This window comes from Xenopus laevis, chromosome 7L, assembly GCF_017654675.1.
Source record: "Xenopus laevis strain J_2021 chromosome 7L, Xenopus_laevis_v10.1, whole genome shotgun sequence".
Taxonomy (NCBI): domain Eukaryota; kingdom Metazoa; phylum Chordata; class Amphibia; order Anura; family Pipidae; genus Xenopus; species Xenopus laevis.
The window spans coordinates 47,971,426-47,988,867 of NC_054383.1; the positions used below are offsets into that span (position 1 = coordinate 47,971,426).

A 17,442-nucleotide genomic window follows, 5' to 3' on the forward strand; every position below is an offset into this window, starting at 1 on the left:
CAGCTTCAACCGCTCGTCAGTAAGAGCCCTAATTCTTCTAGCATTGAATAATGTTTGCAAATTTGGTCATGCTATAGATGATACCACTTATTTGGAAAGCAGGTCTGTAGTAGTTGGAGCAAACTGTAAATGCACAGAGACTATAAAAATACACAATTGGGCCAAATTTTCACCTGGGCAGTAATCCGTGTCATCCAATCATAACTTTACTTTTATTGTCATACCTTATAGTGGCGGAAAGAAGCTAATTATTAATTGCTATGGGTTACTGCAAAGGTTCACTTTTGCCCAGTGCTGAGAAATAAGCCTGCTTTTCCATACTGTGGTAATTTCAAAGAGGAAATTAAGAAATTATACAGGCTGTATGACACATACATGGCATGGCACCATATACAGACAGTGTTATGATTTTGAAGTTAGTCCTGTGATTTGTAATGGAAACACATAAAGCATTTATGTTTTATGCTTATGCTTTGTTTATTAGCCAGTATCCAGTAACAACATACTGAAAAGGTCTCTTAAGGGTGGTGGCAGATGGGGAGATTAGAATCGACAGCGGGATGGCATATATTTCAGAAGTCACCCAAAGTTGCCTCACAAGGAATCTTCGGGCTACTTCGGAAATCCAAAGCAACTCGTATGCCATCCCGCTGGAGGCGGGAAGGCATTTTTGGGAGATTAGTCGCCCGAAGATGAGAAGATTTGTCGCTGGGCGACTAATCTCCCCATCTGCCATTACCCTAATTACTCAGACTGATCAGTAAAATTGCACGAGTTTAATATTAAAGGGCAAATCAACCCCAAAATAAAAATTTGCTTAATAAAAGAAAACTTAATTCTAAGCAAATTTCAATATATATTAGAACATTTTCAGTGCTTTTAAAGTTACTTGTATAAAAAATTGTAATTGAAAGAAGCATTTGCCTAACTCCTGGTTGTTAAATTTTAACCAGTGTTGCAAAAGTCTTAAGGTGGCCATACACAGGGAGATCCGCTTGTTTGGCGATGTCGCCAAGCGAGCGGATCTCTCTGCCCACATTGAAGTGGGTGATATCGGGCTGATCGGATCGTGGGCCCGAGGACCCAACGGTCGGATCAGGATAGAGGCAAAATGGGCAGTCGGATCGTGGGACTGCATCAACAAAAAGATGCGACCACAATCCGACGGAATTTTCTAACCTGCCTGATCGGCATCTGCCCAACTTTTGGCCAGATACTAGGGATGGGCAAATTCGACCCGTTTAGTTTCGCCAAAATGTCGCAGACACCCATTAAAGTCTATGGGTGTCAAAAAGATTTTGTCGCAAAGCGAAATAGTTTTGACGCGCGTCTTTTTTTTTTTTGACGCACGCTGCCATACAAGTGTATTGGCAATTTTTTTTTGGCGAAACAAGGCCAAATTCGCCCATCCCTACCAGATACCGATCGTGGACGCCCGTTGGATGGCCCCACACACGGGCCAATAAGCTGCCGACTCGATCTGTCGTCAGCTTTTATCGGCCCGTGTATCGGGGCCTTTAGTTCCCCAGCAAAAACAGGTCTGTTAATCTGCTGGCTTGTTTTACATTGTATCAACAGTCTGAGCCATCAGGACAGACAATAGAAAGGGACAGACAAACAGTGCTATTGCTTGCAATTAGTGATGGGCAAATTTGTCACGTTTCCTCATTCTGGGAAAAATTTGCAAATTTCCCACAAAATTTGCTAAACGGCGACAAATTTGCAAAACGCATTTTGACGAGGATAAATTGTGATGCCTGCTACAATTTATATATGCGCAACCATTTTGTATCAATTTCATTAAAGTCAATTGGTGTCTCAATAATTTTGACTCAAGACAATTTTTATGTAAGCGACTATTCTGCCTCTCACCCAAATTTTTTTGACACAGCAAAAATTTTGATGTCATTTCGTGAATTTATTTGCCGGTGGCGAAACATGGAAATTTGTCGCCAATTTGCGCCTGCCAAATTTATTCGCCCATCACTACTTGCAATACAGATATAAGTAACTAAAAATAAACCATAGAAAATTTGTAATGAATGTATATTGCAAAGTTGCTTAGTATTACTGTATGTTTTCTTTTATTAATAAAAAAATGTTTTTTTGGTTGACTTTTCCTTTAAGAATAGATCTGTGTGTTGGTAGCAAACCAGGGCAGTAATTTAATTTACTATAAATACATAGTTACATATATACATTGTGTTGAAAAAGGCCGAAAGTCTAACTGGGTGGCCTCTGGTTCTTTGATCTTTTATATGTAAAAAGAGATCCCCCACTATCTGTCTATAATGTTCTCTAATGTACTTGTAAAAAACTTTTTATGCAGAAAAAACAAACCTCAACAGTCATTGCTCATAATTTAAATATTCCATCCCCGTCTGTGTCTATCCAGCTCATTTATATTCTTCTTACATTTTTCAACATTTTTCACCCTATACATTTATTTCATATTACCACCTTTAGATAAATACAGCATTATACATTACAATCTGTAATATAAGGTAGGAATGTAACAGCAGTATTTGGAATTGTTATAATTCCCTCAATGTAAAAACAAAAATTTTTGATGTAAAAAAAATCAATGCGATACAGAAAATACTCGTACAGAAAATAAATCATTATCCTTACCATGTTTCACTGCAAGTCTTCTTGCTCCATCGGACTGCCAGTGATGCTCTAATTCCTTTTTGGTCTTTTGGATCACTCCTTCATTCTGTTTCTTTTTCATTTTCTTATCAACAAAAGCTTGAATCTTTGCAACATTTAAAGTTGTATTGGTTGCAATCAATGTTTCATAATTGCTAAATATCTTCTGGAAGGTTTGTACATGATCTGTAAAAAGCTCTCTCAGTGTGAAAACATCTGACCTCATGGATCCCAAGGAGATATTATATGGTTTTAAAACATTAACTATAGTATCATTAATGCAATAATTTCCTTCAGTGACTTGAGATTCTATGGCTGTTAACTTTACGTTTAGATTTCTTATGTCATTTTTCAAGATCGCAATATCACTGTACATTGATTCATCTAAATGATCATCGCTGTTTGGTTGTTTGAAATCACTGAAATGACCATAATTTGGAATGCCTTCTGTTTGCTGCTCAACATTAAAGATTGTAGAAATGTCAGGCGAGTCTCTTTTCTGAGGCTGTATCTCAAGAACCTGTAATCTGCTATTGAGTAAATCTGTAATCAGCTGTTGGTTTTCAAGTCTGTGACGTGTTTCATTGACCACGTCATATATCTCTAATAGTGACATTTGTAACACTACAGGATCATCTTCAGACATGACCTCTAAAACATCCTCACCAAGTAAAGCTTGTAGAGCTCTATCGTGTCTAGTGGCATCCTCCAAAAGTGAACTAAATGTACTGTCAAGAAGTTTGATATGGTTGTTTATCACGTCATTATCTTTCTTGAGAAATTCAACATCTTCTGAAAAGTTCTTAGATCGGGATTCCAGTTGAGAAGTAATGCGTGCTAGGGTTCTCCCTTGTTCCTGTTGGGCAGATAGAGACTGACGGTTAAGATGAAGAGCTAAAGAGAGGTCCTCAACAGAATTCTGCAATGAAGTCTTTGAAGACCCTTCTTTTTCTTTGACATCTTCTATTCCATATGAAACATTCTTAAGTAAGCTGGAAAGATTATTTTGACCTTCTTCAAGAGTGAGAATATCCATTGTTATTTTTTGGCAGTCACAATCTTTCCACAAATCATCATTTCCCCCCTGTAAACTTCCTATTGTAGAATTTAGTTCTATTATCTGCTTCAAAAGAATGTCCTTATTCTCTTCCATAATAAGACTTTTCTCCATCAAGGAAATTTGAACTTCGTGAGCATTCTTTTTAAATTCGGTTCGTAGTTCTTTAAACCATTTCTCCAAAGTAGAAAGGTTCTCAAATGCTGCATCTGATTCAGTGTATAAGTCCCTAATTTGCCCTTTGTATTCTGTGAGAGTCTGATTAATTTGTTCAGAGGTAATCTGTGTTGTTTCTTCTCCTCCAGTACGACAAGACACCGACAACTCGGAAATATTTTGAGCTAGAGACTGAAGTTGATCTTGAATTTGGTCTTGTCCCCTCCTGAGTTCATCCATGCTTATGTTCAAGTGTGCAAACTGAGACTGTTGCAATTTTTGACTTCGCTTAAGTTTCATGTCTGTGTCTGCCTTTATCACAGTAAAATTATAGTGAATTCCAGTCTGCTGAAAATGCAATTGGTTGTACAATTCATGCTTCATGTGATCAAGTTTAACAATATTTTCCTGGATTTTTGACTCAAACTTTGTGCCTAGCTCATGAAGATCTTTTTTTGGTAATGTATTCTCCAGAAACATATCCATTCTCTTCCGGTTTGATTCAACATTTTCTGAGAGGTTATTTACCATGTCTGAAAGATTTTGTAAGCTTTTGTTAAAACTATCCCACATTGGATTAAACTGCTCCCGCAGGAAGTTTTCCACATACGGTAGAAATACGTCTCTAAGCAGACGATCCTCAGTATCTGCAGTAAATCAAAAATATTTATGCAGTAAATAAAAATGTAACTGTTATAAAATGTAAACATCGGTTTCTTCAACAGCTTAAAGGGGTGGTTCACATTTACGTTAACTATTAGTATGTTATAGAATGGCCAATTCTAAGCAACTTTTCTATTGGCCTTCATTTTTTATTTTTTAAATAATTCTTGATTGTTTGCCTTCTTCATCTGCCTGTCTCCAGCTTTCAAATGAGGTCGCTGACCCCATCAAAACATGTGCTCTGTAACGCAACACGTGTATTGTTATTGTTACTTTTTATTACTCATCTTTTTATATGGCCCTCTCCTATTCATATTCCAGTCTTTTATACAAATCAGTGAATGGTTGCTAGGGTAATGTGGACCCTAGCAACCAGATTGCTGAAATTGCAAACTGGAGTCTGCTAAATAACTCAAAACACAAAACAATGACAAATTAATTTGGAATATCACTCTCCATATGGTAGTAAAAGTTAGCTGAATGGTGAACAACCCCTTTAATTTTTCTTGCAGTAGCAACTTGCATTTTAAATAGAGCTTAGAGCACCTTATCCTGATAGAAAGAGAGACTTTACACTTGAAAGTGTTTTATGTGGATAATGTTAAATTATGTTTGTCATTTTCTCAAGAAAAGGATGCCGCATACTGGAGATTGGATTCACAAGGGGCATTTCCGGGACATATACAATTAGATCACTGGGCACAATAGATTCTTCACACAAGTGTAAAATATATTCTCTTACCTCTTAATTCTCTTAAATTATACTCCTACCTTGTTTTTTAATATCCGTTGAGATATAACACTAGCCTAGGTGTGGTAGCATATTTCAGGGATGGATGAGAAAAACAGGATGTATAGGTAAAGTTGCAGAGTTTATAATTTGAACCAAAGGAAGGCTAATACTGTTCACAGTAAAAAAAATATAAATGATAACTCACTAACACTAATAATGTGTATAGATGCCCCATTTAGGAAGGTAGTATAGCCTCTTAGCTGCACAACACAGTTACAGATACACTATAGGTTCAATATAATATTAGCACAGACGTATCAACAGCTCAGTCTTTCATAGAGCTCAGGCTTATGGCTAAGAATAGCCTAGCCTCTTCCAATATAGCAACTCTTACTTATCTTTGGGACCTTCTTATCACATTTTTTCTTGTCAATTTAAACATGAATATATACCAGCCAGAGGGTACCCAGACAAATGGCAAAAGATTTAACAGAATCTCAAGCGATCTAATTGACTGTAGACTGTAGCCTGTTATTTATACCTCGAATTAACTAAAATTAACTCACTCAATAGTTTCTAATTCTAGAAAAAAATTCTAAACTTGAATCAGTGAGTTTGGGTTAACAAATCAAATTGATTGAGTTTTGAGTAAAACCCACCGAAAAAAACTCGAACATCATGAAGGCTATTAACATCTTCCAGTGGTTCAAGGGACCATTGCCATGACTCCTACATGACATTTTACAACAAAAAAAAGAACTCAACTTGATCCTTAATAAATCTGGCCCTTAGTGTCCTTCTACTCTTGTCTTCTTTGGCTATGGTTTTTGTTCTTTTTTTTTTTTAATTCGTTTGAAGTGCATTTTTGTCTTATTAAAACCATAAATAAAACAATTTAAACCACCAAAACATCTCTCACTTTGTTTTTTACCATAATTTACCTGACTTAGTTTGATTCATGTTTGATGAAAGACTGATGTTTTTTTCTAGTGCATTCTGTAAATCCAGAAGGTTGCCTGTTGCCTGATGAATGTCATTTTGGATATCCTCAAGAAGTGTTTCTTGTTTTTCTATTGACTGCATAATCTGAGATACCTCTGTAAATAGTACATAAGTGTAAGCTGTGGTTGAAATTAATAAAGAATCATCTGGAGAAAGAATCATGTTTGGTAATTTTGTGGAACATTGGACCATCTTACTAATGCAGGCTCCAGTGCAACCTGGGAGTAATATTACATAATGTGTGCAATAAAAATACAAATATTTGCTTTCCGACAGTTAAAAGCCACATAAAAGAAGCAGCTCCACTGTCCATGGTGGCAGAATTGACAGATTTGCCTTACCTGAGGCAGCTTCTGAATTGCCTGCTTTAAAAGAATATACAGAAGGCATCATGAAGGAATGTGGCCAAACAAAAATAACAACCTCTGTTAAATATCAAGAGAAGGAATGTGCAGTGTGTAAAGTGAAATTTTGGATGCAAATCTGCATGTTTTTTTATGCATATTGCAATTATTTTGGCCATGCTCCCAGTGGTGTCCAGGTCCAGGCTGGTGGTAACTCTATGGTACTGCAGTGTCAATAGGTGCAATTGTACACCATTCATCAGAAGAGGCAGAATGGAAGCATTGGCAACCATGTGGAAATACAGGAGCTTGGTTGGACACAACTAGCTTAATGAATTGTGCTAATATGCACTCTGAATTGGGTCCATTTTAGAGCTCCTGCATCTAATCTGCAGTTGCATTTGTAAATGACCCCTATTATGTTTATCAGTAGTTGGTATGAAGAATATCTCCATTAACCTCTCTGTGGTTATCTTAGAAAGGGGTTATATGTATCACCTAATATGGCATGAACTGTGGATATGATCAGCTTGAATTTTGCAGGCATCTTTGCAGCAACCAGTGCAACCTGTGCAGAAAGATACAGGTATAGGATCCATTATCTGGAGCCCTGTTATCCAGAACGTTAAGAATTACAGAAAGGATCTCTCCATTAGACTCAATTTTAATCAAACAATTCATTTTTTTAAAAATGATTTCCTTTTTTAATGAAATAATAAGACAGTGCATTGTACTTGATCTCAGCTAAGATTTAATTAATCCTTATTGGCAGCAAATCAATTCTATTGGGTTTAATTACTGTGTAAATGATTTTTTTTCATTCATTCATTTTTTTGTAAATTCAAGGTATGGAGATCCAAATAATAGAAAGACCCCTTATCCCGAAAACCCCAAGCATTCTGGACAATAGGTCCTATACATGTACTACATATTATCTTAGAAAAGGTAAACCTCTTTAGCACAATTCTGTATAAAAGTGCATGGAGACCATGTAAAACATAAGGAATACAAATAATAGCTTTATGCAGATTCAATTTGTGTATCTATGAAAAAGTCACAATATTATGGTATGTTTAACCAAAACTAGACTTTGCAAACTGTAGGAAAAAGAAGAAGAAAAACATTTTTAGCAGGAAAGATATGGTGAGCAAGAGGGAAACTGATAAAATATTTTGTATTTTATTTCTTTCTTTAAAGGAGAATGAAAGGCAAAAGTTATACACTAACTCTTTGGAAAGTTCACATGCCAATGCCTTAAATCGCTATAAGTTTAGCTCACCAATGTGCATATTAAATTAGAGAACTGTCTGTAATGTTCCTAGGTCATTTGGAAGAATGCGGCCGCCATCTTAGGAAAGGAATATAGGCTTCTGCTTTCACTATTGCACATGCGCGAAAAATCACTCCCCTTGACCCAGGCACGCATCATAGAAACATTAAAAACACTTTGTGCCCTTTGCTGCGCACTTCTAGCGTTTGGCGCTGCCTATAAGCTCCTGCCTGCATAAATGAGTTGAGTGTCTCCATGGAGATCTGCGTCGTGCAAACTACAGGAGCGTGGTTACAGGGGGTGGATTAGCTTAATTTGCACGCGCTTCATCGTAGAAGTGAAAAAAGCATGCGCAGTGGTATCTATTTTTTCCTAATGCGCCTGAAGGCTGCCTCGGGCAGCCTGTAGAAAGCTTGCTGCGAAAACAGTGACGTCACTGGACTCCTTCACTCTCATTCTCAACAGAGCGCGTTTCCTGCTGCTAGACACCAGGGACAGCGGATTAACTCAGCCCTGTAAGTGCTTCTTCTAACAGCCTTATCAAACAGCTTTAGTTCTTTTTTAGCTTTCGTTCTCCTTTAACTTTAAAAATGATAATTATTTCTTTCTTTCTGGCAGGTGAAAGTCACATACTTCACAATATATTACTGTATATTTAAAAGAAACTTTCAAAATTACTGCAGCGCTCTACAACTATCATTTTTTATACAGAAGGTGGTAGTTTGGTAGTATGGTCATGGTGTTACCAAATTCACCTTTTCCAATATGCAAATTCTTCTCCAAACTTTTCCTAACAATTTGTGTGGTCTACAAATTGCAAGTCAAATACAAGTCAACTGTCCAAAACAGATTGACTCAATCTTTTGTTGGTTTTTAATGACAGTGTATCTTCTGTGGTTAACACTAACACTATCGCTCATATAAACAAAGATGAATGTTTATATCTACTGAGAGACTGTAAAATAATTCAAGCAGAAACTGGCAAACAGATGTGACCTATTGAAATCCCTTTTGACTCAAACAAGACTCTTCATCAGCTATGACCATCACTAAGGCTAGAAGCACATATGCATCTAGCAGCTAGTTAGGAACAGTTTCATGAAAGTGTTTGAAAGTAATGAAAATATCATGTACTGTTGCCCTGCATTGGTAAAACTGATCTTCTTTGCTTCAGAAACTCTACTACAGTTCATATAAACAAGCTGCTGTGTAGCAATGGTGGAAATTGAAAAAAAGGCTATATGGCACAGGTTAAATAGTGGATTACACTTTATTCATTTTGGGGGTATAGTTTTCCTTTAACTGAAACTGCTTTTTATGTTGGACAGTCATTGGACAATCATAACTACATTAAATTATTTACCATATTATTCTTTGTATAGTTGCTGTTATCAATTGAACATGTATCTTATCAATTGACCATACCTGGGTTTAGCAAAGGTTCCCGTTCAGTCTCAGACCTTGCTGCTTGTGATTCAGGAATCTGAATTGAATTGGGATCTGCAATGGATAAAAATAAACATGAGGAACAATAGAATATTAATGCAAAAAACATGTAATCGTGTTGAGAATTTTATGATTCCAATATAGTACTTTTATTAGTTGAGTATGTTTCAGATAAGGAAGAGATACATAAATGCATTGGTACTTATGCAATAGTCCTTAATCCAAAACTTATGTTAAAATTATTTTGAGGTATAGCAGACTTATTTTATCATTTTGTCTTTCTATTTTGAAATTCTGTTTATTACATGGCTACTTTAACTTATCAGGCATTTTAGGCAGGTCACCATCAGCATTGAATGAAGCATCACCCATAAATGGTAGATCCCCATTTTAATTATCCCCATGATATAATTATTGTTCAGCCCATCAGCTAAGAGAAAAGCCTAAAACATGAAGTATTTTTCTGCAGTCTATAATGGTATTGTTTTGCTTTTTATTGTTTTTTTAGAGCAGAGATAGGAGTTCATATTTGAGTTTTCAAGGTTAAGTGAACCACACAATTCTTTAGGGGCCAAACAAGGTCTAACCAAATTTGACAGACATAATAGTCAAATTTTGCCCATGAAGGTGGCAAATGAAACTGCTGTCAACCAATAAAACTATTAGAAAATAATGGTTCTTACCAATGACCTCACAGTTGGTACCAACATACCCAGGGCAACATTTCCATTCTAAACTGGTTACTTCTTTCCTTTTAGTTTCATACACTGGTTTCTGAGCAAGTCGGTACCTGTAAAATTCATATAATTTTATTTTTTCTCAGTGTAATTACAAAGTAGTGATATTTTATAACTCACAAAATAAACTTGTGGAAGCCTATTGGTTATATCATTCCTAAACTTAAAAGATATGCCATGAAATACAATATTCCTTGTGCCTTGCCTCTAACATCATTGTTCATGCTCGTATGGATTCCATGCAAAGCAGCAACTGTGTTTCTGTTTTGACTGTAAATGGATGCATGATCCCAATCGCTATCAGTTTGGGTCTATCCAATTTCAAATTAGAACTTACAATATAAGACCTCTATAGGGTCAATTAACCATTCTGTATCTATTTGGAGTGTGGAAGGAAACCCATGCAGGCATTCTATCAAAAAAAAAAAAATTCTATCCACTGTAAGAGGCACCGGGTTGTTGTGGCAGCTTTTGATGTAACACTTTGGTAAACATGTATTGGATTCAATAAGAGGGAGTTGGTCTACCTCTAGTGCTATGATCCTCGAAAATGTAAAAAGCAGAAACTATAGGTGGGTATGATTAATTCAATAATACCTGATTATTGTGGTTTTTATAATGTTTTAGGAGGAGTTGTTTTGACCCTGGACAAGTCACCATTTTTCTAGTGTCATCCTGGCATACATATAATGGTTGCGTTATTTGCTGTAAAGGGCTTTGAGTCTTGCTGGAGAAAAGCACTACATAAATAATTCTCCTTTCCCTTATGTAACTTGTTACTTTTAAAACATAAGAGTACTTTAAAATCATATCAGTCCACACTTGCAAGCAGTTCTTGCCATTATGTGGGACAATTACTGATATACATAATAGAACCTTTTCTAACATTTTCTAGATTATTTATGAGAAAAACATAGATATTAACCATTGAGAGCTACTGCAGCAGCTGTTTGCTGGTAAAGTGCTCTGAGATAGTTTAGTAGAATTCTGCACTTCTGCCAACCTGCTACCTAACTCCCCGTGGGAAGCTACAATAAATGCAACTTGAAAAAGACAAAGTCATATTATTAGCTCACAGAAATTAGCCAGCATAATTGATAGGTTTATATAACCGATATGCCAAAGATGAAAGATCGGCCTTTGAGATTCTACATTATTGGGTTATTGTTCCTTATATGGGGATATCCCTTAAATTTGCCTGGAAATGTATGAACCCCCTCACACATTGCACTAATGGGTTTTTAACTATGAACTAAAAACTGTTAAATGTGCAGTAGGATTATCTCTCTCTCTCTCTCTCTCTCTCTCTCTCTCTCTCTCTCTCTCTCTCTCTCTCTCTATATATATATATATATATATATGGTTGTAGCTACTATAATTGTTTGCATACTCACATAATTCTTTGGCAGTCTGGTGTATCAGGTGGGCAGTTGGTTTGGGACCTTATAACATACTTCTCTGTTTTACAAAGGTGTGCAAATGACACGATTCTTGAATGAACATATGGACATCGGTTTCTTAAAATAAAATGATACACACTGTTATAATTTCATAACACTAATCAATAAAAGCATGACAATATATGATATGACAAATGATGGCATCACTGACAACTTTAAAGGAGAAGGAAAGTCTGTTTGCACTTGGGGGTGCCAAATTTTGAAGAAAGAGGAAGAAGATCGCTCCGTGGGCCGATGCAGTTTTCTGCTGATAGGTTTCAGGTAAGTCAATACAATCACTTGGGGGTGCCTAACATTTGGCACCCCCAAGTGCAAACAGACTTTCCTTCCCCTTTAAAAGGCAATCATAGCTAGTGAGTCATGGGAGTATTTTTTGGCAGTCACATTGCAATTGCTTCATGCCCTTGTACCTATATCATTCCTCGATAAATCCTACCCTCAGAAGCGTTAGGGGGCACTAATGGAATCTTGTCCCCGAATAGTTGTGTTCTGCTAACCTTGCAGTCCTTTCAACTTAACATTGGTGCTTGTGTAACTATTGTCAGTAATTTCATGCAAAGTTTGCACTAGGTCAAGTTTGCCTCTTGCTATGGGTTACTAGACCTGATGTAAACTTTGTGACTTTCATTTATACAAGCCAGCAAAATATCAATGGCACACAGAGGCTGAAGATGTCTGAAGATGCTTGTAGATATAGGCAGAGAAATTTAGAGGCCACTTCCCCAGTTCTGCCACATACTTTTTTCATGTTTTCCCCTGTTCTTTTTTTTATATCAGAGGTGTAACAAACATAAATAAAATATGTTGAGCTAACATGAAGGGCCTGATTTATTACCCATACGCTTGTGTGAAAGAATTCATAGTTTTAACTTTAACAATTAAATATTTTTGCTGGAACGACTGACACTTCTATTAGCTTTGATAAGTTCACAAAAAAAGATTTCTTGACTGACAGGAAATTGTAAGTTATGTTAATTCATTAAATACATAGAACTGCTTTGGATCTTCCTGGATTGCCCATTTCGACCTATACATTTAAACCAACTCCTACAAGTTTTCCTACCTAAAGTTCAATGACCCCTACACAGTCCAGAATAGGTCAGTGCATTCCATATTGCTATTGTAATTATGGAAAGAGTATTGAAAAGGGCAGTGATTACACACATCTGGAAGGTCTTTCACATGACCTAAGCAAGCTACTGTATTTAACTGAACACCCACTCAGAAAAGCCAGGAATTGTGTTTGTTTGAGGAGAGAACAATCTTAGGAAATGGGGGCTTTTTACAGGTCATTGTATGTTTACAATCACATTAATTTACCACAGCGTTTCCAGCAGATAGGCAATCTCTGTGGACAAAATGACACCAAATCTACATCTTATTAGGGGTGTGTGCGGATTCCCACCACCGACTGGTTCCTTACAAAAACTATGCTGCTAAAGGAAATTCTTATTTAGCAAACACACATCCTAAATTCATTAGGATGGAAATAGATTAAACTTTCTATTAAATGCAAAATGTACTAACTATATGGTGCTAAAAACAGTTTTGTATTGTATTGTAGTTGTACTACTTTATAAGAAAACAAAAGGGGCATATTTGCTCAGCATTATGTTTCTGTTGGCTCATTAAGCAAAAAAAGGACTTGTTATATGTATTTATGGATCATTTGTACTTGATCCTAACTAATATGAAAAAATGTTTTTTTCAAAAAATCATTAGTTAATAGTGCTTTCTGCACTGAAATTCATTTCTCAAAAAAGCAAACAGATTTTGTTATATATAATTTTAAAATCTGACATGGGGCTAGACATATTGTCAGTTTCCCAGCTGCCCCTAGTCATGTGACTTGTGCTCTGATAAACTTCAGTCATTTTTTTATAGCTGTAATGCAAGCTGGAGTGATATCACCCCCCGCCTCCCCTCCCCCAGCAGCCAGAACAATGGGAATGTGACCAGATAGCAGCTCCCTAATACAAGATAACAGCTGCCTGGCAGATCTAAGAACAGCACTCACTAATAAAATCCAGGTCCTACTGCAACACTTTCAGTTACATTGAGTAGGAGAAACAACAGTCTGCCAGAAAGGAAAGCCCTGGAGTTATAAGAGCAGGGGCTGCATGACAAGGGATCCGAATGACCAGAAGCCAAATTATACTGGTCTAGGTCCGAGATGTGCAGAATCATATGTAGCTGTGTTTAGGTGAGAATGAATGAGATAAAGCAGGAGATGGCCAGGCCCAGGGGTGGAGTAAGATGTGATGTCAGGGGAAGAAGCAGTTTACTTACTTATCTTCTGAGCAGGTAAAAACATCCCACCCACCCTCCCCCGCTTTGCAAATTTTGTGAAATGTCAGGAGTTTTCTACTTTATGTTCTCACATTTTCTATAAATAGCTGAATACGGATGTTTTCATGAAAGCGATGTTATATTGTGGTTTCTGTATCTTTACACATTATAATTGTGAGAGTCTGTATTGTATTTATTTATGTTAAATTAATGTGAATCGCTTGATCCAGGGAATGTTTCTGATCGCCATTGGGGTCAGGAAGGAATTTTTTCCCTCTTGAAGCATAATTGGCTCTGGGTTCGGGCTGGGTTTTTTGCCTTCCTCTCGATTTCCTTTGTCACAGCAGTGGTAGGACCTTGCCAGAGTACTGCACAGGTAAGTTTAGAAGAGGGAGAAAGGAAGTTCTCTCCTGTGACTGCACAGTGGATTGATTGATACAGACGCTACTACTGGGTGTGCTAGGGGGCAGCCTGCTTGGATTTCCTATCATCGACACGCTGCAGATGCAGGTCCGGCAGCAGGACTGCTGAACTTCTCTCATGTTGGCGGCAGAGCGTAGTAGTGATCTCTTGTTAAATTCTGACTTTAAAATATTGCCTTGGGTTAAGCTGACAAAGTCCTATTTATTTAATAAAATGTGAATAAATGCTGTGGCCATTTTACACCCATCTCTGACTCCTGGTTCATTAAGGTATGTAATAATCGGGTGCAGTGGGATAGCTCAAGGTGAAGGGTCAAATTGAGGAGTCCCCTTGTCAAGCAGTTCCAACCTAAAGTGGTGGCTCTTTCTGAAAGCACATGACCAGGCAAAATGACCTGAGATGGCTGCCTACACTACTACTACACTACCAATATTACAACTTGAAAAAAAATACACTTGCTGGTTCAGGAATGACATTTTATATTGTAGAGTGAATTATTTGCAGTGTAAACAGTGTAATTTAGAATTAAAAACTACCATCATAAAAATCACGACAGAATCCCTTTAAGGTATGGAGATCCAAATTAAAGAAAGATCCCTTATCTAGAAAACGCCAGGTCCCGAGCATTCTGCATAACAGTTCCTATATATATATATATATATATATATATATATATATATATATATATATATCACTTAGCAATGGACCAGCACTCCCTTTTCTTAAAACGTAATATTCTTTATTGTTGTCTTGGTATCAAACCGACGTTTCGCTCCACCTTAGGACCTTTTTCAAGGATGATGTCCTAAGGTGGACCGAAACGTCGGTTTGATACCAAGACAACAATAAAGAATATTACGTTTTAAGAAAAGGGAGTGCTGGTCCATTGCTAAGTGATATATACATATAATCACCGTGCACCCCGCCATCAACAGCAGCCTTGGAGTGCGGATACTCATTGGAGAAAGTATATATATATATATATATATATATATATATATATATATATATATATATATATATAAAAATAAATTAAATAAAGGTTTTGGTTGAATTTTATTCTTAGGAAAGGGCAGAAATAAATGTCACTTGACTTTAAAACTGGAAAATGAGTTCTACAGAAATTATCATTACAGACAAGGGAAATAAGCATGCAGTGTGTGGTGTTGTGAACTGTAAAGTGCTGATTAATACATGCTATCAAAATGCCCTTTCTTTAATAAAGTGCAATGTGGTAATAACCATGAATTTTCAAATTATTTTAATAAGCTTATTGCAAACTCCTCAATTCAGACCCTAGAAGATGTTCCCTCCACCCTTTTTTTCTAGGGACTGTATTCTATGAAAAGTAACATTGTGCTTTCTTCCCTATTAAAGTCTAGAGGAAATGTATTTAAGTACATGTGGAAAATTGGAGGAGAACCAGTGAATAACTTAACACATACAAATGTAATAGCATACACTCTTTAATGTCTCTATGTTTTTTCTAATGCAAACCAACACCAGATGAGAATTCAGTTTAATACTATGCCAGGACTATCACATCCCAAATTTGCTGACCTGCATCACTTCCAGGAATAGAGAAATGTGCACTTTGTTTTGTAGTGAGACAAAAAGCAAGGTATTCCTTAAATCTGCAAAATAATTATTGGGTTATTAATTATGTTCAAGAGGCAAATGGAAGTTACACATAGCATGCTTTAATTGATTTAGGAAATAATGTCACCAAAACACTAGCAGTTTCACCTTTTTGCTCCATTTTTTTGTCTCATAAATATTTGTTTTTCTCATAGGAAGAAAAATAATTTCATAGCCTTGATATTACATAACTTTGCCAACTCACATTCCCCATAAATGGGACCAAGGCCATAAAAGTACACATGCTAAATTATCACTGTAACTTAAAGGGGTTGTTCACCTTTGAGTTAACTTTTAGTATGATGTAGAGAGTGATATTCTGATACAATTTGCATTTGGTTTTCATTTTTTATTGTTTGTGGTTTTTGAGTTATTTATCTTTTTATTCAGCAGCTCTCCAGTTTGCAGTTTCAACAATCTGGTTGCTAGAGTTCAAATTACCATAGCAACCATGCACTGATTTGAATACGAAACTGGAATATGAATAGGAGAGGACCTGAGCAATAACTACATTTGCAGCCGTACAGAGCATTTGTTTTTAGATGGGGTCGGTGATCCCCAATTTAAAGCTAAAAAGAGAAAGAAGAAGAATGCAAATTATTCATAAACTATAATAATGGCTAAAAATCTACTGATTGATGGAGAACTGATCAGTCAACAACGTTACCAGGCAATACTTAATATTGTAATTGTAAAAGACAAGCTGTTTTTATTATGTTGAACCATAGTTTTTTTCTTTAATTATATATTTGATTAACATCCCATATGCATGATGATGTTTAGTAAAAATATTCTAGCTGGACCCGTGTGTGTTACCTCATCAATACACAATCAACTGAAATGAGATATTTGCTGGAAAAAGTTCAAACTTAAATCATCTAGAAGTGTTGCATTGTTCTTACTTCCTTCCAGCCATCCTTCTACACTTGGTTTTAGCCTTTTTTCAGTCTGTATTTATGGGAGTGGGCTGCATTCTGTGCTAACATCAATTCTTCGTTAATGAAGCAAATGTATTATTCATATTTAAGTAACCTTAAAAGAGTAAATATATGCAGTTCCATTTCAAATATGTGTATATGCACATATTGCGTATTGTGAGAACAGGCGCAAGTATGTACCAGTTTTAGTAACCTATAGCAACAAATTAACAGCTACTATTTACTACTATTGTTTAAAAGCAAGCATCTGATTGGTTGATATGGCTTACTAGAACTACAACAGATGTGCCTGTTACTACATTACAATATAGTGAGTAATATCATAACAGGGACAAGGTTTGATCCAGGTCTTTAGTCATTTCAAACAAGGTACAGTAGATGCTACAGGTCACAGTAACCACAAGTCACCAAGGGTATTTGAAGGAGAGGATGAGTTATAATATTGCAGGCAATTCTAACTGTGCCTTCCTAGGCTTGGTTTCCCCTGATGAACCAGAGGGAATTATGGGTGTTTAATGAGCTTTACCAGTTTTCAACCTTCACACCGAACAGGTGACAGTGTGGAGCATCTCACATGAACATTAACACTATACTCTGTGATGACTAAAGCCTACATTGTTCCAACCCCCCTGCTCCA

General features: G+C 36.4%; 1 protein-coding gene across 2 annotated transcripts in view; it reads right to left on the reverse strand.

Annotated features, from left to right (window-relative positions):
• Nucleotides 1-17,442, reverse strand: part of mmrn2.L (multimerin 2 L homeolog) — a 30,410-nt gene that overhangs the window by 2,192 nt on the left and 10,776 nt on the right. The window contains exons 2-6 of one of the 2 annotated variants that reach the window (XM_018225519.2): nt 11,452-11,574; nt 10,004-10,110; nt 9,300-9,374; nt 6,200-6,355; nt 2,632-4,509 (exon numbers count right to left, since the gene is read on the reverse strand). In XM_018225519.2, the coding sequence (XP_018081008.1) occupies nt 2,632-4,509; nt 6,200-6,355; nt 9,300-9,374; nt 10,004-10,110; nt 11,452-11,574 (2,339 nt within the window). The remainder of the gene's footprint in view (nt 1-2,631; nt 4,510-6,199; nt 6,356-9,299; nt 9,375-10,003; nt 10,111-11,451; nt 11,575-17,442) is intronic. The other variant, XM_041568931.1, reaches the window with a different exon arrangement.